Source organism: Apis mellifera, linkage group LG8 (genome assembly GCF_003254395.2).
Source record: "Apis mellifera strain DH4 linkage group LG8, Amel_HAv3.1, whole genome shotgun sequence".
NCBI classification, from domain to species: Eukaryota; Metazoa; Arthropoda; class Insecta; order Hymenoptera; family Apidae; genus Apis; species Apis mellifera.
The window spans coordinates 1,989,962-2,016,702 of NC_037645.1; the positions used below are offsets into that span (position 1 = coordinate 1,989,962).

Consider the following 26,741-nt stretch of genomic DNA (forward strand, 5'->3'; position numbering starts at 1 on the left):
ATGAGGATAAAGTAATTTTAATAATTTATTGAAGCATATAACAATTTATAGATTTATTATTATATTTTACATTTTATAAAAAAATTACAAATTTTCAATTGCATAGCAGAACCGAAAATCGACATTTTATTTTTGTGATAATTGCATTTTAATAAAAATTAGATTATATTTGTCGATATATTCTGCTTAAATGTGCATGAATATAATATTTTTATGTTTCTAAACATAAAAATATACAAATTTACATATTTTTAATTTGTTCATATTGTCATATGATATGAATAGAAATTTTTTAATAAAAATAAAGATATATGTATATATAATAATTTTTCTATGTTATGCATATAGAATACAAAAAACAATTTTATATATAACAAAAACAAATGTAAACAAAATCAATAAACATATAAAAGATTAAAAGATTTTTAAAAAATATATTTCCTTATCCAATATATTATATAGATTTTTTTATATTAAATATTAATATACCAATAAAATGCATGGAAATAACTTGCAAATATATTACAATTCAAAAGAAATACAACATAGCAGAAAACATAAACATGGCCTTTGGAATTAAATAGCAATTTGTATATAAAATTACTTATTCACACATTTGGAGTAATGAATTTATAGTTACATCCTTTTTTCCATTATTTGCATCATAGACTGATTTAATTACTTCTTTATCCACATTTGGAAACATCTCTGAAATCTATATTATATGATTAATAATTTATTACATTATAAGAAATAAGTAAATAATAATTTTTTTACATTACCTGTTTTAATTCAACTTCAGCATTTGGCATAGAACTAGGAATAACAGCTGATACAGTAGCTGTAGTTGGTGCTGTGTAAACATTTACTGGTGCATATCGTGTCATACCAAACATTGTTGAAGAAGGAACCATCATAATTGGAGGTGCACTCATATAAGACTGACACTTAGTCTATTAAAATATATTAAATAAAATTTTAATCAAAAATATTAATTATGATTAAAATATATTTTTTAATGTATTTTTTAATTATTATATAATGTATATATTAATGTATATATTATTATATATAATGTAATATTTTTTAATTATTCAATAATTAAAAACTACATTTTTAATTAATTGATTAAATATATTTTACCGTATAACTAAAAACTAAATTTATCATTCCCTCTTGATTATCTCCTTGCTTTCCACTAAGCATGTACCAATCTTCATGTGTCTCTCCTTTTTGAAGAACTTGTGATGGGATATCTATATGACCCCATGCAATTAATTCATCCATTACAAAAGAACATTCATCATAAATTTCTATATAGATTTGTAAAACTCCTGGTGGCAAATAGCTAAATAATAATAATAAATAGATATAAACTATTCGTAAATAGCTTTAATAATTAAATAAATTTTTATTTATTATTATATATTATATATAAATTATTTGAAGAACACACCATTGAATAACTTTATTCCAATGTGGATTTTTTGCTCCATTTGAACATGTATGTGTTTCATATACAGCATGACCTACTCTTAATCTCACATAAGGATCCATTCTTGTCATTCCATAATTTTTTACAAGTTTAGCCTATAGGAAGTATCTTTTTGAAATTACGAATAAAATGTTATTATAAAATATACATTACTACTTTGTAAAACTTAAAGATATATATTAAAAATAACTTAAAGATGTAAATGAAAATTACAAAATTACCTGAACAATTGTTATGCTAAGTCTGCCAACATGAGGTTCATGCATAGCAGGCATATTCTGCATTTGCAATTGATGAAGTGCAAGTGCAGCTTGTTGGTCTGCTGCTTCTTGTTGTAATTGTACATTACGCTCTTCCAATCTTAAAAATCCTTGGGGGAGTGGACCAAGAAAAGCCTAAAACATTATTTATTATTATTTCAAATTCTTATAAAAATTCAAATTATTAAGATTGAACTACAATGAAAAAATTTAATATTATTTAAGAAATTAATAAATGAATTATTAAAAGTTAATATTTTTTTTTATTTATTTTAATTAATAATAATTGAAAATTATTTTTAATATTTTTAATATTATAAATATTAATTTTAATATTGAATTCTTTTTAAATGGAAGAAATAAATTTAATTATTATAATATAATTATTATAATATAATTTTATTTTATTCAAAATGAATTGCAATATTTATACTAAAATTTGTATTATTTACTCGTCTTTTCCATTCTTCGTACAAATCTGATCGTCTTTCAGTTTCCATAACAATAATCAGAATTTCACTGTATTAAAATTTTTTTCTTAATGTAATAAACTTCGATATAAGTGAAACCTGTCAAACTATACGTATTTTTTAATACATTTGGAAAATCACAACACATTTGATGCAGTGATAGCACGCCATCTTAAGTTACTCATGAAACATACGAATTATATATACATTTCAAACACAAATGATATAAAAATAACAATTTTAAAATAAATTAAATATAAAAAATTAAAACAAATATTTTTTCTATTAGTTAGAATATTTAAAATAATGAAATAATCAAAATAAATTGGATATAAATAATTAATATAATTAAAATTGAAAAATTAGAAAATAGAATTGAGGAATGAACATAATAGATTTATGCAAATAAAGAGTAAAAACAAAATTATGTTAAATTCTGATAATTTTTGTTTATTTTAATAATTATAATAAATATTATTTTACAATTAAAAGATAATTATTTGTGGTTTTTTTTTAAGGGAATCATAAACTAGAATTCCATTTAGAACATTCTTGACAGATCGTTCGTCAGCATCCACTGGGACTGGTCTGACATTCGATCGTCTGTTGCTAGGATCCTCCCGAAAAATTTTTCTGTAAATAGGTTTTGCTGGTGATTTTTCTTGATTTCGGATATCATATAATTTTTTTTTTTCGTATTCTAGTCATTTATACGCTCTGTTTGTGCTAGTGTATTTTCATTCGCAATTAATCTCAAAAGGAATTAATTTCAGAGGAAGTACAATTAATTTTTTACCATATTTTTAGTGAAAATTGATTTTTCCACAAACAATGTCACATCAAACAGGAATCAGAGGTATTTATTGTAATATAATATTATTTTTATATAGCAAATAGAAAGAAATATAGGAATTTTTATAATTAGGTTAAATAAATTTAGATTTTTAACCTCAATGTTTTTATATATTTATTTTGCCTATTTCAGCGAATGATGCACTTAAAAAGTTATTTACCAAATGTCGAGATGGAAAAATACGAGTTTTGAAAGTTTCTATCGAAAATGGTAAGTTTTTTATATAAATTCATAAAATATATGAATATAATAAATGAAAGAAATTTTTTATTTCATAGAGGAATTAATACCTGCTGCTTTTTCGAAACCAGTGAATAAATGGCAAGATGATTATGATAAGATGATTAAGCCATTAATCATTGAAAATCAACCTGCATATATTCTTTATCGATTAGATACTAAGTCTTCTGATTCTGGTTATGATTGGTTATTTATTTCTTGGTCACCTGATACTGCACCAGTTAGACAAAAAATGTTATATGCATCAACTAAAGCAACTTTGAAACAAGAATTTGGAACTGCTTCTATAAAAGAAGAATTACATGGTACAGTACCAGAAGATATAACATTAGAAGGTTATCATAAATATAAAAGAAATAATGCTGCACCAGCACCATTAACTACAGCAGAAGAAGAATTAGCAGAACTTAGAAAAAATATAGTTACTACAGATTACAGTGTAGAAACAAGACATCAAACATTAAGTGGAGTTGCTTTCCCTGTGACAGATGAAGCAAAACAAGCAATTACAGAACTTGGTAAAGGTATACATGAATATGTTCAGTTAAAAATTGATTTAGAAGAGGAAAAGATACATTTAGTAATGGCTTGTGAAATTTCACTGGATAAATTACCAACAAAAGTTCCATCTGATTCTGCTAGATATCATCTTTATAATTTTAAGCACACACATGAAGGAGATTATATGGAATGTATAGGTATGTTTTAAAAATAAAAGTGCTAGAATCTCAATCAATAATATATTTTTATTTATGATGTTACAGTATTTATATATAGCATGCCTGGATATAGTTGCAGTATTAAGGAAAGAATGTTATATTCATCATGTAAAGCACCACTTCTAGAACTTATTCAATCACTTGGAGTGATTATAACAAAAAAGGTAAGTAGATAAATAAAATTTTATAATAAAGATAATATCTTTCAATTTATTTTCTTTCTATTGGTTTCTTTTTTGCATGAATGTCTTAACAGGATCATTTAAAACTGGTAATTTGTATTAGAATCTAAATTTGTGCTTTTTAAATAAATAAATTTTTAATTTTATATTACATTTTTATTATTATTAAAAAATATATTTCATCTTAAATTAAAATATGTATCTATCAATTTTAACAGGTACTTTATTCTTTTAGTTGCATTATATAGCTTATTTTACTTTTAGATTTTATCTCTTTTTATATGGATTAATATTGAGATTAAAATTTTTCTTTTTCTTTTTTTTTTATTTTCTTTTTTTTTTTGTAATAATTTAATGAATCCTAGTTGGAAGTAAATAGTGGTGAGGAATTGGCAGACATGTTGGAAGACCCTCCAATCATAAAAGAAACAGCTGCAATAACTTCTGCAACTCCATCAACGCTCTATGCTTCTCCTCAATCTATACCAGAGAAAAAGTCAAAACAGAAGAGATCTTGTATCTTGAGTTAACCGATTCTACATTCTTTGCTTGCCATTTTTTAATGTTTCTTAAATGTTTATAAAATATTTCAAATGTTTTAAATATTGAATACTTTCTTTCATAAATTCTGAATTTGTGATAATATGATATTAATCAATTGAATATGTTATGTAGTGTAAAATGATGTAATTGATTTCTAATAATTTCAACATTAGCACAACAGTTATATAGTATAATTACTCTGAAGTTTAATGTGTGCATTTTTATAAAGATAAATCTTTTATTAATTAGTGATATATTTATTAATATTTAGTAATAATTGGTCAAAGTGATACATATATCTATGTAGCAATTCAGAGTAGACCAAACAATGTATTTTTCTAAATTTTAAAGAACAAAATTGTCATGTTAAAGTCTTAACAAAATATCTTTTTGATAACTGTGAGAAACTTGGAATGCATATGATTCCATGAAATGCAATTCTTGTTGATCCCATACTGTAATAATGTTAATGGATAATAGATAATTGTTCATTCATACAAAAAATACCATAAGAAAAAAATCATAAAGTGAGGATTTAATTGCTTGATATTGAAAGTGAAGCCTTCTATTGTACTTTTTTTCCAATATTTTATTATAATTATATTCCAATATTTAATGAAAAGTCTCGAAAAGTTATTTTTTTCTTCATATAGTTCCTTTAATTTATTTGTTTTATAGTTTATATAATTTTTATACTATTTTTAATAATTATTACAAATGTGAAAAATAAACCCAGTGAGTTGACTGTATAAATTAGTTCCTAGTCTAGTAAAAAGTGATATATTATATTGTTAAGTAAGTCATTTTTCATATATTACTAATTTTATTAAGTGAAACTTGAAGGCTTGACTTTCAAATTCATTCAAACACTCATATGAGAATTAGTGATAATAGAAGTAGAGTGTTTAAAACAAATATCTGTGGTAAAACTTGCATAACTATGTGATTATTAGAGAGTTAGGGAAAATTCCATGTGCTCTAGTTAGCCGATGCCACTCACCTAACTTCTCTGTGAAATATAAATAAGAAGATATAGTAGATGAGAGAGAGTGATAAATGTGCAAATTACCGCATTAACTTGTGGATATATTTTCTTTGCACATGATTATCATTTTTGAACACAAGCTAGTGATAACATTAATACTATTACTTTATATACATATTAAATTATATATATATATAATTATATATACACATACACACACACATATATTATATATTATATCATGTTCTATATTACTGTAAATGATACAAAACATTAGATTTCACAAATATATGTATAAAGACTGATCTTGGTATGTCCCATTGGTTGTACAATCACAAAAAATGATAATGTTTATATATATATAAATTAAAAAATTATATGAATATTTTTAAACATCTTATATACATCTTGAAATTATTTTTAATTTTTTATTTTAAATAAAAGATGTAAGATGTAATAAAATATATTCAAAATAAAAAAATATATCATTTGTAATTTTCAAATTAATAATTTAAAATCAATTAGTGAATATTATGTATATATATGATTTACATTAGTTATTATTATCTTTTAAAATATTTTTAGATTTTTTATAAAACATTCCTTTAATTTAATATATATGTATAGCAAATGGGACTATAAACTATAATAGCAAACAGACAAAATATTCAAGAGGCATTCTATTTTTTGTGATCTGTATTTTTTTAACTCTCGTAGCTTTTTATAAATTTTATAAAAATTTTCGTCCAAAATACAAATGTATAACTTATGAAAATATTTTGGCCTAATTTTAATGAGAATAATGATAAAAAAAATACAAATTTTTTATATTTAAATTCAGAAACCAAATTTTTTTTTACTCGATCTATATTAATGTAAATATATATATATTTACATTAATATAAAAATTAAAATTTTTTATAAATAGTAAGTTCTCGAAATCAATGTCTACAATTTCTTATTGTTTTTTATAGTTGTAAAAATTTGTTCAATTTAAATTTATTCTTAATATTTTTTTATTATTACATGTTGAAAAAAAATACAGAATTTGGCATAATTTTTATGTTTTACAAGAAAAAAAAAAAGTTTTTGCAAAGTGCTCAAAAAATTATTAATAAATCACGTGTTCTATATTAAGAAATAATGCATATTATTGCCTGGGAATATTTCAATTTATAATATTGTACCAGGCCTATTCTGTAAGTTCTTAGTATAATTTTATTTTCAACTGTTAGCTTAATTGTAGATTCATTATGATGAAATAAATTGTATATCTTGCCAATATTAAACACGCTAAATAATAAAGCATTATGCAATCTAATCTTACAGTTTGTTGTGTTTTAATTTTTAACAAGGTAACAATATTTTTTTTATGTATCATGATTTATTTGCACAGAATTTAATAGGTTTCTAAGGAGTGCACAGTGAATCAGTCATTGGATGGGTATGTAATTATAATTAAGATTTTATGATTTTATGTAAAGCATTCAGCTTACAGAATAGGCCTATAAAGTTCTATTTCTACTATTATTTTTCATTATTTTTTTTTTATTAAAAAATGAATTATGTTTTTACTTTTTAATGCATTATAATAATTCTATTTTAAAATATTTTGATTATATAGCTTGAAATAGATGATGGAAGAGACCTAACTGAAGGATTTTTACAAGAGGAATTACATCCAAAAATCAATTTACATCAGCCAAAATTCGCGAAACCTAAGGGTCCACCAAACAGAGGCGCAAAACGTTTAACCAAGGTTCAAGATTTAGGAACTTCGGAACAAGAAATTTAAAAAAATTATATTCAAATTATTTCAAATTTGTTGAGTTACACTAAAAACATATATGCATCACACATATAGAGATATATGCAAACACAAATTGTGTTCTTATATATATTAAAAAATGAATGTGTTGTGTTTTATCTTGCTTTTTTCTTTCATTAAATAATATTATTTGTTTTATAATTTAAAAAAATTTATATATAATTTTTTTAATTTCAAAATAATGAAACAAATAAATTTTATTTACTTTATTTAATCAGGCCTATTCTGTAACTCAATATTTTATTCATTTATAATTTAATTGAGAATATTATTAAAATGTAAATAAAAATTGCTTATGATTATGATTGATTATATTATAGAATGTTTTTATATATTTTTTATGAGATAATAAGTTAGATAAAATAGATGAATTTATATTAATATGAAATGCAATTAGAAAATTTATTCTTTTTTTCATAAAAAAGGATTATTCTTATTATTCTAATTTGAATTTATTTATCATTGTTAATAATAATAATGTCATACAAAGAATTATTAAATAATTATTAAATTTATGATGTAATCAATAGATTATATATATATTAATCTAATATATTAATTTGTTATTAAATTTCTATTTTTAAAATAATTATTCTTTTTGCTGTTCTTTTCCAAGTATATGATTTGTTTTCTGACTATATTCATGCAGTTCTTTTAGTTTTAATTCTTCTTTCTGTATTACGTTCTTTGCATTTTCTTTTATTTTACTAAAATATAGAAATTAATTTTATTTGTTAATATTTGGAACAGATAAAACTTTTTAATTTAATTTAAATTTTAAAATTTATTATATTGGAGACTTACTCTCGTCTTGCATTCATCAGTTTTGATCCTGCTTCATAAAGATTATTCATATCAGTTTGAGTTATGAATAAAATGAATGATGTGATACAACCATATATAGCACCCAATATTGTTCCTAATAATGTTCCTGCAAATGCTCCTTTCAAACCCATATTCATTTTATATATAAAACCTGCTACAGCTCCACTAAACATAGTATTTAACACATCAAATTTTTCTCTATATACAAATAAGAATGCTGATACACTCCTAATGAAGAATATTATATTAATTTATATTTATAAAATACATAATATTATAATAAAAAGAAAAAATTTTAGGTAAAAAAAAGAAATTGTAAATATAATTCTTACGAGAACAAGAAACAAAAGAATCCAACTTTTATGCCAAATGAAATACCCCCTTTTGTTAAAGCAGAGCTTATTTTATTTTGTACATCTCGATAGGCATAAAATTTGTGTTCATATAAGGTAGCTTGATTTTCTTTTTTATGAATTTCTCGAATATCTTTTACTTTATTTATTCCACCTAATAAGAATCCTGTTATAAAACCTAAGGATGTTGCATTATAGACCGATTGTAGTTCTTTGGTTGGATATCCTTTTCTGTTAAGAATAAACAATATAATAATTTGATTAAAAAGAGTAAATAAGAGGAATAAGAAATAATAAATATGAATTAAATGATTATTCTTACTCATCAAAAAAATAACCTCCATATTTGTTTATAAATGCTTTTCTTTTAAATAATTCTGTTAATTTTCCATTAGAATCACTATCAGAAGAAAAATTAAATGGAAAAAACGCAGAGCAGATCAATCTTCTGTTTATTATTGCACGTAACATGTTATATATGTTCTTTATATATATTCACTGCTATTTTTATTATATGTTGTTTATGAATTGTAATATTAAACATGTAATTAATAAATATATTATTAATTTATATTTTCATTTTATTTTTCATAAAATTAACATTTTTAAATTATACATTTAAATAGTGATTATGATTATGATTATTTTACACTGAATATAAAGAACTTAGAAATTCGATTTCTGAGAATTTGAGAATCAATGATCGGAAAAATATAAAGATCTATATGAGATCGCATCATTTTTAAAAATCGATTTTAGTAATGTATTCAAATTTTTCTAAATCATTATTTTATATAAATAACATTTTTTTACTTTTTAAAAAATATTTTTCAAAATTTATTTTTTCTTATCATATTTCGTATCATAGTTTAAAAAATTTTTATTATTATATATCTATTATATATTATATATCTATTATTATATATTTATTATATATCTATTATTTCATATTATTATAAAATTTCATATTTTCATAAATTATTATATAATAATTAATTCTTCACTTTTTTCCTTTTTAATAATTATTAAATAAAAAATAAAAAGATTGCAATTTTTTACCATAATAATTAAATAAATTCAGATAATAATTAGATAATAATTAGATAAAATATCATTATGAATAGAATAAAAAATATGTGATATAATAGAAAATATATTTTAAAAAAATGAAATATTTTATATAAATATAATATTTGTATCAAATACGATCATTAATTTAATTATTTTTATAAAATTATTTTTTAATTTTGTATGAAAATTAGAATAATCTTTTTTTAAATGGATGATAGTGGCGCCGCCAAGACAATGAAATTCATATCATATGAGTAACATTTTTCGCGCCTTTTTATAATTCGTAAAATATTGAATGTTGAATTTCAGATTTGACAGTAAAATCAATATTATTCGCAAAAGAAATACATTTTCAAATGTCATTATGCAAATAAGGATTTTTTTATTCATATTGATTAACAATAAAACTTTTATTATAAAATTTTTAAAATTATTTTCGTGTTTAGACATTTAAAATAAATGATACGAACAAATACATTGATAGATTTACTTACATGCGCCGGCGTATGATATCGTTTTGACGTAACAATATTACGTCAGAACATGGTTTACAGTACGCAAAAGGGATAGTACGCGTGGGTGTGTTGGAAAGATTCGCAAGGAGTGGAAGGGAAGCCATGGCGGAGGTGGAACGTCAATAGGAGAATCCTTTAGCTGTGTAGTGGGGAGAATGGATGAAGGTAGGGACTATCGTAGGGGTATTAGGGATAGAATCAGGGACGTAGTTATGAGTAATTTAATAATATTTTTTCGATTTTTTTTTTATTTTTATATTATTTGAGATTATAATTACTACGAATATAAACTCGCACAAATGACTTATAAGCAATAATCATGTTCACAAGAATTCTTTTGATTGACTTGCAATTGTGCTTCTAATTAATAAGTATTATTTATTTCTTTAAAATTTTTTTATTCGATTGCTCATACTCTACAAATTCACTATTATTATATCATGATATATATGTTAGTTTGAATAATTTTGTTATAAAATAAAAAAAAATTTTTTAAATGAAACTATAAGAATCAATTATTAAATTTTCTTTTTTAATTCTTAATTTTTAAGTATATTTTTTGATTTTTTATTAAAAATTTATTAATTATGAATAATATTCTTTTTTTTAAAAATAGATGATTTTTTTATTTTATTTATTTTATTTATTTTTCTTTACAATACTATTGAGAATGTTACGCTAAAAGATGAAAGATGAATTGGTTTTATCTTATATAATTTTCGAAATATTCAATTTCGAAACTTAATAATTTAATAATTTAATAAATAAATTTATTTATCACGTAAAAACACTATCAACAAGTATGTTTCATTTTTCTTTTAAATTCTATTTTCTAGAAGAATTTTTTTAGAAGATTTTTACAAGAATTTTTTTAATAGAATTTTTTATAAAAACTTACAAAGAATATATTTAATAAAAATTAAGCTCAACTATATTCAATTTTAACTTTTGATGTAATTTCATTTGAAAAAAAAAATTTTAAAAAAACATAATAAAATAATAAAATATAATTTTTATGTTATAGTTATTTTAATTCTAGTTATTTCATTTAATACAAATTTTAATCTGAATCCTGGAAAATTTAGTTAGTTCAAAATCTTTTTATATTTTCATTCGAAGCAACTAAACAAAGATATCCAAAATCCCTAGGAAATATTTGATTTCAAAATATGATCAAATTTTTTTTTATATATTCATTTAAATTATATATTTCAAAGTAATATTGGATAATATAGAATTTGTTTAAGCTGTAATATATGATTTCATATTTTTGCCTTCAATTTTATTTTGAGAATATCTCTTTTACCAAAAAATCATGGTATCCTTTTGTAAAGTTCTTGTGGTAACATCCATTAATTTTAATTAATCTTATGAAATTATTGATCAAAATAAATCAAATCAAAAAATTACACACATATACTCATACTTTAAATAAATATATATAAATATATATAAATCTATAAATTTAAATATGTAATTGTATCTAGATTATAAGTATGTAATCTATATTTATATATATTATATAAAGTTAAATATTTTCGAAGCCACGATATAACAGGAGAGATTTATTCAACAAGAATAAATCCTCTTTTATAATATGGCGAAAACATATGGTATTTTGAAGTTCGTGTTATCATTATATTACTTGTACTTTGTATAAATTATTTTTAATGAAATAGTTCAGAGTAATTTTATAATATGTAACATATATATAACATTTAAAATTAAATTAAAATTATTTTTTCAAAAAATGAAAATTGTAAATATTAATTTGTTTGCTAATTCTTGATTATATATTTTTTTAAGATGATAAAAATATTTTTTTTTAATTTTAGTAATTGTAAACTTTTTTGGAATTATTTCTTTCAAAATGATTCCCTACTAAAATAGATTTATTAATTAATTATTTATAAAATGATTTATAAGTTGTATGCAAAATAATATTTTGTTATGTTATGAATTAATTATGTATTATGTTATAAAGTAATTGCAAATTTAATAATAAATAATTTTATATAATAATTTTATATAATTTTATATAATAATTAAAAGATATACTATGAACGAATATTGGAATAAATTTTATTTTTAATTTTCTTAGAAAGATAAAAGAATGATTTCTAATCTTTACAGATTGCTATTTATTTATGGAAAAGATTTATAGAATATTTTAAGGTACAGGGCACTCCCGCATGTAGCACACTACCAGGTTTTATTGGTCTAAGAAGGAGAAACATGGTAAAGCATCAGTGATGTAGCATTTGATAGGGTGTTTTTATAGGGTGCTACTAATGGAATTAAATTACTCTATGAAACAATTATTTCTAACTTGAAAAACTTAAATCTATTAAAGTATTAAAATATTATTTTATAATTATAATAATGATAAATTTAATTCAATTTAGATTCAAATTAAAGAATCTTAATGAAATAAGATTCAAAAATTCATGAAATTGAATCAGTCAAATCAATTAAATTAATAGAACAAATTTATTATATTGATCCAATAATTAAATAAACAATAAAATAGCAAAATTTATAAAATTAATGAAGTAGATTGAAATCAAGATTATTAGAATCAATGGATCAATGGATCCAGAGTACTAATGTAACTTATACCCATCACTATCAACATCATCTTCACCACCACCACCCTGATCAGGGTATTTCGTCGAGGGGTTACTCAAGGGTGGGGAGATAGATAGTGGGATCAGGAGTATAGGGGTGGGACAGAGAGTAGCTAAGGCGAACAGAGAGGGAATCAAGCCGAGCCCCACGGACCATCGCCACCCGTGTGTATCGCACTAAAATGTGACTCTGGCCAGCAGCACCGGGAGCCGTGTGAGCGCGAGCGCGAGAGCGAGAGAGAGTTGTGTGTGCCGGAATTTTCGTTAGTTTAGAAAGCAACAACTGCGTTTTTTCTCACTTTGTAGCTAAGCCAATAAGTCAATACTGTTTATCGGATATTTTAAAAAATCAAAGAGAAAGTGAAAGAGTAGGAACATTCTATAAAAAAAGGAGGATATCTGCTTGAGCGACTCGCAAAAACTGTATAAAAAAAAAAAAAAAACATATCATTTTCTTGTAATTGAGAATCGCCTGATCCGAAATTCTTTAGATCATAGTATGTTCGACTGAATAGTGAAAAAGAAGAGCCAGCGGATCTAGTGGATGAATAGAAGAGATACGAATCATGTCATGCAAATTGTAGACAGATGTATTGAGTACATATATATGCGTAGAAGTAGAAAAAGTGTACTTTGTTATTCCATCGTTACAATCGTTTATTCGCGTTCCCTTGCTACGTGAAAAACAAAATTGTTACACGGAGTCACCCAGTCAACTCCGATGATCATCCTGGATTAGTGTACTTTCGCACCACTCCGCTGTGAACTGTGATTCCTTGTGTCGTGGACGAAAAGCAGGGTGATCGCGACGACGGGATAAACGAGGTAAGATAAACATCATATTTTGTCACTCGTTGTATTGATATATTATATATAGTGTTAATCGAAATGTTTCTTCATCTTTCTTATCTTTCAAAAGAGTAAAAAGTATATATTGTTCTCGAAATAAAGTAAATCTTGATAGTTTGCACAAATTGCATAAAAAAGAGTAAAAGAATAATTCAAGAGAAATTCGTTTAGAAGATGATTTGATCAGAGATCCCCTTTTTTTTATTTAACATTGAGAAAGTAAAGCATATTGCAAGAGATTGGCAGTTTTTTCCAAGAAGAGAGAGTATAGATAAAGGGAGGAATTTTTTTTTTGAGAAGAAAGTAAAAATAATCTCATCACAAGGAAGTTTATTTATTAGATATTTGCATTTGATACTGAAAATTGATTGAAATGAAAAACGATTAAAATTAATAATTATAATTATTTATTTTGTTTTGAAATTTATTATTGATAAATTCTTAAATAATTTGAATGATAAAATTATTTTTGTAAAAATATTAGGAGATGTTTAGTATTGATTATTAAAATAGTTATAATTTGAGACTTAATAATTTCTTTTTTTATATTTCTCTATATATATAGTTTCTCTCTATTATATATAGTCTCTATAATAAATAAGCTATCAAAATAAGCTTTTTAATCTTTTTAATTTTTATTTAGTTAAAAAAATTTCCATTTTATTCTGTCATTATTCTTCCTTTTAAAAAGACTTTTAAAATTCAATGTGAATTAATGTTATAATTATTTCAGTTAATATTAATTCTAACAAAAATAATTAATGTATTGATGGATTTTTTTCTTTCTTATTTTCCTGATATTCATTTCAACAAAAGTTTTTTTCATTTTCAGTAATATTTTGCAGTGATATCAAATGACTTTGCTCATACTTCTATGATTAATCAAGAAATTAATTCATTCATCATAAATATTTGTAAATTTGTAATAAAAATAATTTTCTGTACATAAATAATCGTCTTTTTATATTTTCTTTTTTTTAACATTCCATGGATAATAATGCTTGGTTATCAATAGAAATTTTCATGGTGACTCATTTGAGGTTAGGTTAGGTTAGAGATACCAGTCAAAAGATTTTAAAGATTTAGATATGGTAGATATTTTTAATACAAATTTTTTTAAAGAGTTTTTTTTCTTTTAAATTGTTAAAGGCAAGATATATATATTACAATTTTTGTAATGTTATTTATTATAATTATTATAATTAAATTTATGATCTTCTGTGATTTGAAATTTTTCAATGTTTTGTTGATATAATGTAAGATTTTTAAATAATATGGAGTATAAGATCAAAGATAAATTAGATATAAACTTTAACTTTTGAATATTTAAACTGTACTTACATTAGATGCGTATGAAATTTCAAATTTTCAAAGTTTTTCCTTTTTTCATCTCAAGAAGAAAAAAAGATAGAAAGTAATGCAGGAAAATTTAAAATATGAAAATATGAGAATAAGTAAAAATATTAAATTGAAAAGATATAATGTCATATTGAAAATCTTTCACGAATATCTAATTCATTTCTCTTAATACGAATTTATAAAAGATAAACAAGATTTATTAAGAATAAATTAAAACAGTAAATTAAGAAAAGAATATAAGAAGAGAAAATGTGAAAATTGTTTAATCAAATCATAATAAATTATATATATAATGAATGAAGATTAGTTTTTATAGAAATATAATTATATTTTCATTTCTTGTATTATATATTATATTTACAAAAAATATGATGTCAATTTTATCAATATTCAATATTCAATATTATATTATTTTATTATATTATATTTAGTCCATTTTTTTATTTTTTAATACTTTAATCAATTTTACATATAAAAACAACTTAAAAATAAAACATATTAAATTATTTAGATATAAAATTGATATGATTAAAATGTACATTTTATTTGCAAATGATTTCAAATAGTTTTGTTACCATTTTGTAAATTGATTTTTAATGCTCATACTATCGATAAGTTCCAATCTCATATTTTTATCCAATAGTATGTGACACGCAATGTTTCGATTGTATGTTTATTGGTATTCGTGTTTCTTTGCCAGGAATGTTTCGCTATTTTTTCTCTTTCCATGCTTTTAAATGCTGCCATTGATTATACAAGATGCTCCCTTTTATCGACTTGCTACATACTGGAAACATGAAATTATTCAATAATAAAAAAAAGATATTTGTACCGATAATAAAAAATAAAATTAACAATAAAAAAAATATATGTATTTTTTGAAACAATATTCGAAATATGCATATACAAATATTCCAAATATATTTCTCTTATTTAATGTAATAATTTTTGTAATCTTTTGTAATTATTATACTGTAGTTTAAAAGAACAATGCGCCATTTGTGTTCTATCTATGCAATATGTCGATCGATGTATCCTATACTATTTATTCAATATAATGACAAACAACACATACTTTGTGCATTCTATGCTATATATCCAAGCATCTTTTGAATTTATAGTTAGTATAGATTTATTTATATAGTTGTTCCACATTCTTCTCGTTGTAAGGACAATTTATTCACGTGAATTACGTAATCGTGTAACAAGTTCGATTTGAAAGAGTCACGTAGATACACTGCAATCTCGTTAAAAGATTTTAATGAGTTTTACGAAAAAGTTTTATTCCATTTCGATGTGATTTTATTCAAATGATTAATGACGTATCTCTTAATCTCGCTTATTCAATTGCTTTTTCATTTATACATAATGTTTTACTAAATCAATCTTAATATATTTTTAATCTGTAATTAGAAAATATTTATTTTAATTTTCATGTTTCAAAACTTTTTTTGATCTTTATCATTATATTGTAATATTTTAAACATTTAATCTTAAAAATTCAATTCTTAAATTAAATGTTGAAAACTTATTTAAAGCTATTTCCGATTTATAAATAAATATATTCTTTAATCCAATATATATTGGAAAATAAAATATTATCATTTTTCTATTTTTTATGTTGAATATTATTATAATATTATTTTCGTTTATTTTATTTTTAGTAAATATCGTTTTATAATATTAATAAATGCAATTAATCATTTTTCAAATATTATATTGTTTCAAATTTATCGTAATATTATTTATAGTTTGTTACTATTAATTCTTTAGATATAACAGAGAATCAACGATTATCCCTTTAAGTAGACAAACGATCCATAGAATGTAAAATAATAATCATAGTGAATATAATTAATTAATAAGAGAGAAAAGCTTCAGTTATCGAGAAAACAAGGCAGATACGGATTACAAGAAATGAAGAAGCGGCGGGAATAATCATAGGAACTTGTGAAGTCGAGCCAATTAACAGGAATATAGGGGTGGTTTTGCGTTTGATAAGATCTGGGATACTCTGGAGCAATTTTCATCTTTGTTCATTTTGAAAAGAAAGCACGTCCCATAAGAGAAAAAAAGTGTATAATGATTCGTTTCTTTTCATTTTATTTTTGTTTTATATTTGGTAATTTGTTAAAAATAGAATTTTTAAAATAATAAGAAGTTGAAGAATGTTTAATCTTATTTTTTTTTTCCTGATTGTTTCACTCTCTTTTTTTTTTCAATTTTTCAAATGATTACGAAATTGTAGGAAGGATAACCTTCTTGAAATTGTCTTCCAATTGGATTTTTCCTTTTGCATCACTACATTGCATAACCATTATCTCAATGAAGCAAAAACGTGCTTTCCATTTTCTAGACCAGCTGATACTTTTTTCATTTCTTGATACAATTTCTGATTATTTTCTTGCTAATTTGCAAATTATTCTAAGCGAATCCTAATGTATTATCTTTTTAAAAATATATAAAATATTTTGAAAATATAATACTTTTTTTTTGAAATAGATTTTTAGAATTATAAAATAGATTTATATTATCAGATTTATATTATATACATTGATTATTTTCAGTTGCTTAAATATTTATCTCATAGATATTTTTAACAGGAATTTATGCTATTTCCGAGTTGTTAAGAAGCAATTTCCTTGCAAAAATTCTTCTCTAGTTTATCGGAAGTTGAATGAAAAATTGAATTTTCTTGCATTCAAGAATAAATCCATTAAAATGTCGCCTAATATGTTTCAAAGCAGAGTATAGAAGTTTTTTAGATTTGGTTTTAGTTTGTTCAGAGGAAAAAAAATGAAAAAAAAAAAAAACTATTTTTCTTGTAATGAATAGAACTTTTTCAATCGTTATATTATAGACAAAATCCCATCTTTAAAACTTATTTTTTTAAAACTTAGAATCTAATTTTTTAAGTTTTGTTTCAATCCTCTACTTCTTTTGTTTATTTTTATATTATTTTAACATATTTATATTTATTTCCATATCAGGAATATTAAAATTCTTAATACATATATGTAATATTGATGAGATTCTTATGCTTCGAGATAATTTTAATTATTTCTATCATTTTGTTTATTCTGGCAAGATAATCTTCTATAAATGATGAATTTGATTGATTCTATGAATTTTTCAAAATTTATAAAATCAAAAGTTATATTAATATATTATATTAATACTATAGTTTTTTCTTTTGATTTTGATTTGTATTGTAAAATAAAAATTAACAGTAATTATTAATATCTATTTCTCATTAGAATAATGATATAATAATAAAAAACAAAAAAGCAATAAGTAGATAGTAAAGATATAAATTTCTAATCTCATATATGTGATATGACACTATAGAGGGATAATTGTGTTTTATATTTCTTTTTAAGTCTTCATCAATTTGAATCACTAGAGAGATTTCTTTTTCCCAGATTCTTCTTTCGCACGAGGAGGCTTCTTGCTGTTTCTGTCCGTTGCATTGCGGTAGATCGATGTACCAGAGTTCAGGGTTACGTTGTAAGGCCTCCTCGTTGCCGACCAAATCTGCAGTCACACGTGCGCCGCGTTAATCAACAACGAGAAGTGATATTTCATCCAAAATCATTATTTTAATTCATCAATTTCTTCCCATGAGAATTAGAAATATCTATGAAAATTGATTTTTCTTGTTTATTGAACTTTATTTTATAGATTTTTAAAATTTCAAATTTAGAATTCTCAACTTATGACTTATATTGACAACTTATGAGATATATATATAATTATTTATTCAATAAAAATATTCAATAAAAACATATTGTCTCTTTACTGTTTCCATCATCGATATTATAAGATCACTATTGTTATTAGAATTTTTTTTTTGCACTAAAATTCTCTTTATTCAATTTTGGTTTTGTTACAATTACTAGGGATATTTTTAAAAAATCAGTATCTAGTAATTTCTAGAATATTAAATTCTTTTTTTAATTGAACAAATAAAAAGAATAAAACTTTTCCAACAATTTGAATAAAATGTTCATTACAAGATCAATTGAAAGTTAATTTTCCACGGCTTAAATTCTAGCCAGAAGTTGTAAACTAATTTTTCTACAGTTTTGTAAAATTTCCACGATTTAATTATCCGCAGTTTTGCTTTGGATGAGTTCCAATATACAATGTATTATATATAAAAATTTAATTTTTTTAAAGAGAAAATGCTTATGTTGAAAATTGACTGAATTATATTTAATGTAAAATTATTTTCTATATATACGAGATACCGTAATATTGAATGAATCAAACTACAATAATATCTATAATATTTATATAGAAAATAATTAACTTTAAATATTATATATTTATAAAACATTTCATTTGTTTAAATTTTATGAAATTGCAAAATTCTTAATTGTAGGAAATAATGAAAAAAAAAAAATGAAACAATTCTTTTAAATCACATTTCATAATTATAAAATAAATTGATTACATAAAAAATAAAAGATTACGTAATACTATTAATGTCCATATATTGAATTAATTTTCATTCTTCATTTCATTTCAAAGCTTTATTTTTCATCTTTGTTTCTTAATAATTTAATTATGAAACAAAACCAATTTCCATCTTTTTTTTTTTAATTTTCTTTCTTAATATCTGATACTTTTCTGCGAAACATGATTGATTATCCAATAGTATTTATTCTATAATATTCACATAAAACTTCATTGGTATTTATAATAAATAAGAAAAACGAACGCAATTAATTTTCTTTAAATTTTTCTTGATAAAGAACAATTATTATTTTCGATCATATGATTAATTTTACATGCATATTAAATAGCAATGTATTTTTCAACTTTTATGTTATTTATAATATCCAATTGTTAATTATTTTGTTTTATTCTGTTTTAATTTCATTAATCGATTACTTTAAAATTTTTTATAGTTATATGATAGAATTGTTCATATAGAATTTAATTTTTCTATTTTATTTCCTTTAATTTCATAAATGGCAATTAATAAATCAATGTTAATTATCATCGAAAATTCTTAAATTCTTAGATTTATTCTATGTTTTAATATAATTATCCAACATAGAATTTCAAATATTGAGATTAAAACTAATTAAAAATAATGCGAAATATCAACATAACATAGTTACCGAGGTATTAACAATATAGTATAATATAGCATACATTCTCATGATATAATTACAATTATCATGCTTTTTTCAGATTTAGAAGAATTTCACGAATTATATGCGATAGAATGTACGGAACGTTATCTTCGCAGAATTATAATTACAAGCGCTTGTATTTCATTGCGACAGCTTCAAAAATATCACATTTTCTTTGTTACAAATATCATTTCGTATGATTTAATTGAGTAGATTTAATTGTATATCAATTTTTTTTTTTTGCCTATTTGGTTGTTTGAAATTTTAAACATTTTAGTTCAAATTAATATTGATATAGTTAATTTGATCATTATAGTTTTTTTCTTGTTGAGAAGTTAAATAGAATGACATTAATTTTTGGTAATTTTTTTAAGTTAATGACCATGTGATTATTTACTATTATTATTTTTTTGATATTTTTGTTTAAATTAATAAAATAATTTTCTTATTAATCGCATTGATGATATATATCTAAATTTTATATTTTATTGTCACAAAATGCATGTTTAAAATCGATGATATGTCATTTCAATATTTTTCCTTCCTTATTTTTTTTGTACTTTCATGGTCGATTAAAAAAACAAGTTAGTGTGTTGAAGGAAGGATTGGGTCATGGTATAATTATTTCGACTGAATGATCTTTCTTGCGAAACAATGGATAAAATTTATTCTTTTATTAATTTCTTATCTTCTTTTCATATAATAAAAATTGATGTAAATTAAATGTATTAATATAACCATTCAATTTATAATTCCCAATATCGAATTATATGTATATAATTCAATATAATATTGTCAATTTGTCAATAAATTTATTAAAATCGATTTCATTTTTCTTTCATTTCAGTTGTTTTTTTAAATTATTATATTACAGAGAATTTTTTCGATTTTATTTAATGAATGTGATCTATTTAGATATAAAAAAGATAATATTTTTTATTCAATTTCATTTCTATCAAATTGAAGATTGAAAAAGTAAAAATTGCATGCTTGGTGGATTTTAAGAAAGTTATTTTACTTTATATATATATATATATATATATATATATATATATATATATATATATATATATATATATATATATATATATATCACATGGAAAATATGTTATTTCATTTATTCAATATATCAAATTGTTTAGAATTAAAATCTTCGTCTCCGAAATTATTTTGACATTCATGTTTTTTAAAATTTTAATTAAGGATTAAAGAATTGTTTTTTTGTAAATAAGAAGTACATGCAATAAGATCAATAAATAAATTAAAAATATTTAATATTAATCCAAAAAATATAAATTTTTTTTATTTATATAAATATTTTTTTTTTTTCATTTCACAAGTTTGAAGTTAAGAAGTTCTCTGCTTCATTTTTGATAAATTTATGCAAAATTTTACGGTCGTACGAGTTTTCACGTCAGAAGCAGAAGCAAAAAGGCTCTTTCGCGAATGTTTGACCCGGAAATAGCAGTGAAATTGAATGTTCTCATTGCTTATCGTTTGAATCACGATTGTATCTACAATTTCTAAAACAATTTCAAAATTACTTTTTATCAAATACAAAAGTTTCAATAAAATATTATTTCAATCTTTTTATTTTTTAGTAAAAAATTAAATTTAATAAAATTTTTTATCTTTGTAAACATTTATAATATGTAAAAATGCTTACAAAAATTTATAATAAATATATTATGTACTTATATAAATCCATATTTCATTGTAAGATTCAATGAGTAATGATAGTAAAGATGAAATAGGTGAATACAGAATTGATGAATTGGGTAATGCTCTCAATAAATACGTTCCTGGGTTTTGATCGTCTCTGTGCGAAGGTCGACCTTAGAAGAGTTGGCCAATAGCCAACAAGCGGCATGCTAGCTATCTTCATAGGGAAAATAAATTCACGGGCAAGAATGCCTTCGTTTTCAGTTGTTCCTGACATCAAAACGAACTGTGCACTACGACATGTCTTCTTCATTCCCTGTCTGATATATACTCGAATGAGATCCTCTATATATATTTTTCTTTTTATTTTTATATGTTTATTAATTTAATAATAGTAAATAATAATATATAATGTTTTGGATGAAATGAACTTGTAATATTTCAAGTTCTAAGCTTCTTATAATACATTGAAATAATTAATAATTAATACAAATGTTGGAGTTAGAAATCTGTATAAAAATTTATATGATTATTAATATAATTATATATTATTTATATACTGGATATTGTGAATTTTGAAAATGTATATTATAAATTGAAAATTTAAATATTGAATAAAATTTCATTCATTAGCAAGAAAAATTATATCATTGATCTATTTGATTATGAAATTTAATTTTCTAATTAACTTACTTTTATCTTGAAGAAACTTGTAATGGAATAAATAGAAGAATGCAAAACAAAGTTCCTTTTTTCTAGTTATTTCTAGTATTATTTTTTTCTAGTTTTTTGTGGATTCCTTATTCTTTCGTATATTTAGGAAAGAGCTACGATTTATTTAAACATATAAAGAGAAGAAACTGAAGTGGAACAACAATCACTATTATTCTGGTTTATGGGTGCTACGGGAAAAGATTCGAATAGCGAATTTCTTTTGTCTCAGTTGTGCTTGAAGACGAAAGCCAGGATTGGTCAACCGATAACTGAGTACTTGCTTTCTTTAAAAAAAATTTTCATGTTTTTCTGTGTTGGTTGGTTAATTGTCTCTGAGCAACTTCTCTACGCCATTGGCTAGCATTAGTGCCACTACATCGCTCAATTTCTCGAAGAAATACTGTATGGTATTGTTAACATTTCTTTTGATTGATCTAGACTTTCTACTAAAGAATTTTATTCACAAACATTGAATGAAAGAATTCTATTAAAGAATGAACATATTTACGAGTGTTAAATGTACTGGAATAAGAATTTTATGAAATCCTCAGGTTTTTTTGTTTTTATAAAAAAATTATAAGAAAATAAAATTGAGAGGATGTTATTAAGTTGTTATTATGGATGTTATTATGTTATGAAATCAAAAAAATAGATTCTATCAATCTAATTGAGATTCATTCCTACTTCAAATCATATAGATCTGAATATCATAAAGATATTCACGTTTGTATTTATTTTTATACTTTGAAAAATAGAAAGTAGACAAATTTAATGAAGCGTAAGTGAACGTTCATTAAATACAAATCAATTCTCTAAAGATTTATGTTTATGTGTCTTAAACGTGATTCATATTTGTACTAATAATCATGAAATAGATTTGAAATGCTAATATAATATAATTAATAGGAAAAAAATTCTAATAAAAGATGAATTCGATGCTATATTATTTTATAAAAAATTATATATTTTCTTCATATAATAAATTTTAAACTTTTCCGTTTTTCTTTGTAATTTTTGCATATGATTATTGATTAAACTATTATTGTTTGAAATTAGGATTAATCGCGATTAATTATATGGACGATTCTTTATTAAAACTAATTCGAAATTGGAAAATAAGATCATTACTGTTGAATTAATCTATGTATGAAACTAATCCTGTTCTAATTTTGAAAATTTAAAAGTTATGATTAAACTTTTCTTGTTGCACTAAAATTGGAAATAGAAAAAAATAGTTGGATATAATTATTTTTGATAAATTATTGCAATTTTTCTTTAGTTATGAATTAAAAAGGAACGGAAAAAAGGTAGGAGATGCAATTTTCCGAAAGTTTCATATAAGGTTTTCCTTAGGGAATAGCTGTTCTTGTATAGAAGTACTTGGATCTTTGTTAGAAATTAATATAAAAACTTGGATATAATATAAAATAATATAAAAACTTTATCGATTATATTTACTCGGTTACATCTTTGTTAATTTTATAATTTTTAAGTCATGTTCTTTGAAAAAATTTGTAAATTTTAAACATCTATTAAAAAATCTTTCAGTTTCTTAAACGATATTACGCTTCTTTGGAACGAAAAATTTGATAAAATTTTGCCTATATCTAAGTTATATAAATTATATTATGCTTCTTCATGTAGGAAACACTTTAATAGTTAGTCTTATTTATTGTTTATTGTGGATGCACTATTAACTATAAATGTATTAATTATAAATGTATTGCACTCCATAAATTTCTATATAATGTTATGTGAATTTGTTATTAGATTCTTGTTTCCTTGCTTTTCAAAATTACTTGCATTTGAATAAATTTTATTTGAATCATTATAAATTTAAGAAATTTAACTTTATACTAAATTTCTAATTAACTTTTCTATTTTTTAAGAAATTAATTTTTCATCAATTTTCATTTATATTAATTTTTTTTTATATATATCAGAGTGTTTAAGCAAATTTTAATGTAAATCAAAAGACGATTGATTTAAAAAATTTTGTATTTTTATACTTTATATAATTAAGCCAGATTCTTATTAAATAATGAACAAACTTTTTTGAGAATATAAATTAAATTAGATTTTTATCGAAGATTTGATTAATGGACAACTTTTTCGATCATAATACTTTCATTTCTTAAATGTAAGTTTGTTGAAACTTTTCAATGTAATGTTATATTCTCTAATGTTCTCTAATGTAATGAGAAAAATCATTTTAATGATAAGTTCGAAATTTATTATCACAATGAGTATTTTAAAATTATTTTAAATCTATTCGATTTTTTGAAGTTGAATTTAAATCGTTCAACTTTTAAAAAGTTTTGCGGAACTCCATATTTGAAACAATAGTAAAATTCTCGACTTCAAGAGCGGAAAAAAGTGACAGTAGTGTATTGGGAATAAAATTTGCATGGCATTAAGAAGGAAATATTTTATAATCTCTTTAAAATTTTCCAATTTTCGAATGAATAATTTTAATTTTATTTTTCAACTTTTTTTTTTCTCATTTTTGGCAAGTTTCCATGCATGTGAACAAAACGAACATACCAATTGAACAGATGACGCCATGATAGAATAGCGAAAGTTTTGTAATATCACAGGTGACGTTCTAGTATGCACACGAGCGTGCAAGAAATTATTGCGGGCTTTTAATCAATTCAGATATGGGTCGATTTTTCGATTACGTGATAATGAGTTTCAAAAATGACTTGCTATAAAGTAAGTTGTTATTTTTCGCAATAACAAACATGTAGGTTTCGAGTCAAGTTTTGACAAATGTTTTTAATTTTTCTTTAAAAAAAAAAAAAAGAAATAAAAGTAAAAATTGATTTTTATCTATGTATTTAAACTAATAGATTATTTGTTTGATTAGAAATAGAATTAGAATTTGTTATTTTATTAGAAATATTTGTTTTAAAATAACTCTTGAAATATTCATTAACATAATTTCTAAGTTAAAAATGTCGGACAGAAACTAGAGAACGATAGTGACATATTTCTTTTCCGGAATACGCAATCTAAATTCTACATGTCTTGTTGACAATTGTTTGAAAGATTGTTTATTGTAGACTGACGTGTACGCTGATGTGGTTTCCTCTTGTTTTTCCATTGTCTATTTACTCCTGAAATTTCAAAGGGAATCAATCTATAATGAACACTTGTTAATTGTAGCCGCCATCTTTATTGCTTAACTATGTAGGTTAGGCAATCTTTATATATTTTTTGTATCCTTCAGGAGACAAAATTATAAATTTGCAGTAGTATAATATACTCATAGAATCAGCATTAAAATAATTTTGAGCTTTTGATCGTAATCCCTTTGACAAGGAATATGCATCTGTACTATTCGCAATTACTAACGTAACTATTGGAGATTGTGATTCATTGTCAGATTGAAAGCCAATCTAAACTTGACCTTAACCTGATTCAAATTTAATTCAACCAAATATAAAATTAAACTTCGCGTCAATGTGACATAAAATTAATCTAAATTATTTTTTTATATGGTCGAAAATTAAAATTTTCTATTTCAATTTTATTTTGACTTACTTGAGAAATTTCAATGGAGGACATTTTTTTTTTTCCCCTCGAAGAGAATTTATCAAGAACTAAGAATAATCACTATAAATCAATTATATATTTTCTTTAATTATAATTAGGTTAGATTGGATTATGATTTAACAATTCAATTGTAATTTATTTCGAATAAATAAATTGAAATAATTCTGGAAATGAAGAAGGTTGCAAAGTTTAAAATGATACGAAATAAACCAGATTTGGACGTAGCAATATAATTCTTTGAGCTATCGGTCAACGTTCAGGAATTCCATTAGTACGATGAAACTCAAGCGGCAGTTTCATAGATGTTGATGTTATTTTTGAAGCGTGACTTGAATAATTTATCTGCGAATACCTTTCATAGAATGCTTTTTTTTTTGAACGATTATTCTTCCTGTTGACATCCTTACACAATCCTTTTTTTCTCTTCTGGATCCATCTCTTTTTTAAAAACTATACCAACATCTTTCAATATATTTTCAATTCACTGAC

The 26,741-nt window shown here is 22.6% G+C and overlaps 4 protein-coding genes across 8 annotated transcripts in view; 2 read left to right on the forward strand and 2 right to left on the reverse strand.

Annotated features, from left to right (window-relative positions):
• Positions 1-433: 433 nt before the first annotated feature.
• Positions 434-2,410, reverse strand: LOC552034 (toll-interacting protein). The gene is made up of 6 exons (XM_624414.6): positions 2,208-2,410; positions 1,717-1,890; positions 1,457-1,590; positions 1,144-1,348; positions 783-953; positions 434-715 (listed from the first exon to the last, which is right to left on the reverse strand). The coding sequence occupies exons 1-6, from the start codon at positions 2,253-2,255 to the stop codon at positions 605-607; spliced, it is 843 nt and encodes a 280-aa protein (XP_624417.1). The 5' UTR covers positions 2,256-2,410; the 3' UTR covers positions 434-604.
• A 332-nt stretch (positions 2,411-2,742) lies between these two features.
• Positions 2,743-7,673, forward strand: LOC410169 (twinfilin). 4 transcript variants are annotated; one of them, XM_006558850.3, is made up of 6 exons: positions 2,743-2,860; positions 2,930-3,081; positions 3,211-3,288; positions 3,357-4,016; positions 4,083-4,201; positions 7,372-7,673. In XM_006558850.3, the coding sequence occupies exons 2-6, from the start codon at positions 3,057-3,059 to the stop codon at positions 7,540-7,542; spliced, it is 1,053 nt and encodes a 350-aa protein (XP_006558913.1). In that variant the 5' UTR covers positions 2,743-2,860; positions 2,930-3,056; the 3' UTR covers positions 7,543-7,673. The 4 variants fall into 4 exon arrangements, with proteins under 4 accessions (XP_006558913.1, XP_026297930.1, XP_006558914.1 ...); XM_026442145.1 differs by having other exon boundaries at positions 2,748-2,860; positions 3,033-3,081; XM_006558851.3 differs by lacking the exon at positions 7,372-7,673 and adding an exon at positions 4,585-6,242 and having other exon boundaries at positions 2,753-3,081.
• A 332-nt stretch (positions 7,674-8,005) lies between these two features.
• LOC100577982 (RPII140-upstream gene protein) lies at positions 8,006-9,296 on the reverse strand. Its single transcript, XM_003249355.4, has 4 exons — positions 9,076-9,296; positions 8,733-8,984; positions 8,380-8,628; positions 8,006-8,282 (listed from the first exon to the last, which is right to left on the reverse strand). The coding sequence occupies exons 1-4, from the start codon at positions 9,222-9,224 to the stop codon at positions 8,165-8,167; spliced, it is 768 nt and encodes a 255-aa protein (XP_003249403.1). The 5' UTR covers positions 9,225-9,296; the 3' UTR covers positions 8,006-8,164.
• Positions 9,297-13,064: 3,768 nt separating this feature from the next.
• Positions 13,065-26,741, forward strand: part of LOC409565 (cationic amino acid transporter 3) — a 33,329-nt gene continuing 19,652 nt past the window's right edge. For both annotated transcript variants that reach the window (XM_393071.7, XM_006558848.3), the window contains exon 1: positions 13,065-13,791. The gene's annotated coding sequence lies outside the window, so the exon portion shown is untranslated. The remainder of the gene's footprint in view (positions 13,792-26,741) is intronic.

Bases quoted from the DNA above. Each gene is read 5' to 3' on its own strand.
- LOC100577982 (XM_003249355.4), bottom strand. From the start codon at position 9,224: ATGTTACGTGCAATAATAAACAGAAGATTGATCTGCTCTGCGTTTTTT. The intron at 8,985-9,075 runs GTAAGAATAATC...TATTCTTAACAG, and splicing joins GGAGGTTATTTTTTTGATGA to AAAAGGATATCCAACCAAAG. The intron at 8,629-8,732 runs GTAAGAATTATA...ATTCTTCATTAG, and splicing joins TTCTTTTGTTTCTTGTTCTC to GAGTGTATCAGCATTCTTAT.
- LOC552034 (XM_624414.6), bottom strand. From the start codon at position 2,255: ATGGAAACTGAAAGACGATCAGATTTGTACGAAGAATGGAAAAGACGA. The intron at 1,891-2,207 runs GTAAATAATACA...ATAATGTTTTAG, and splicing joins ACGAAGAATGGAAAAGACGA to GCTTTTCTTGGTCCACTCCC. The intron at 716-782 runs GTAATGTAAAAA...CATATAATATAG, and splicing joins CTGAAGTTGAATTAAAACAG to ATTTCAGAGATGTTTCCAAA.
- LOC410169 (XM_006558850.3), top strand. From the start codon at position 3,057: ATGTCACATCAAACAGGAATCAGAG. The intron at 3,289-3,356 runs GTAAGTTTTTTA...TTTATTTCATAG, and splicing joins GAAAGTTTCTATCGAAAATG to AGGAATTAATACCTGCTGCT. The intron at 4,202-7,371 runs GTAAGTAGATAA...TTGATTATATAG, and splicing joins GAGTGATTATAACAAAAAAG to CTTGAAATAGATGATGGAAG.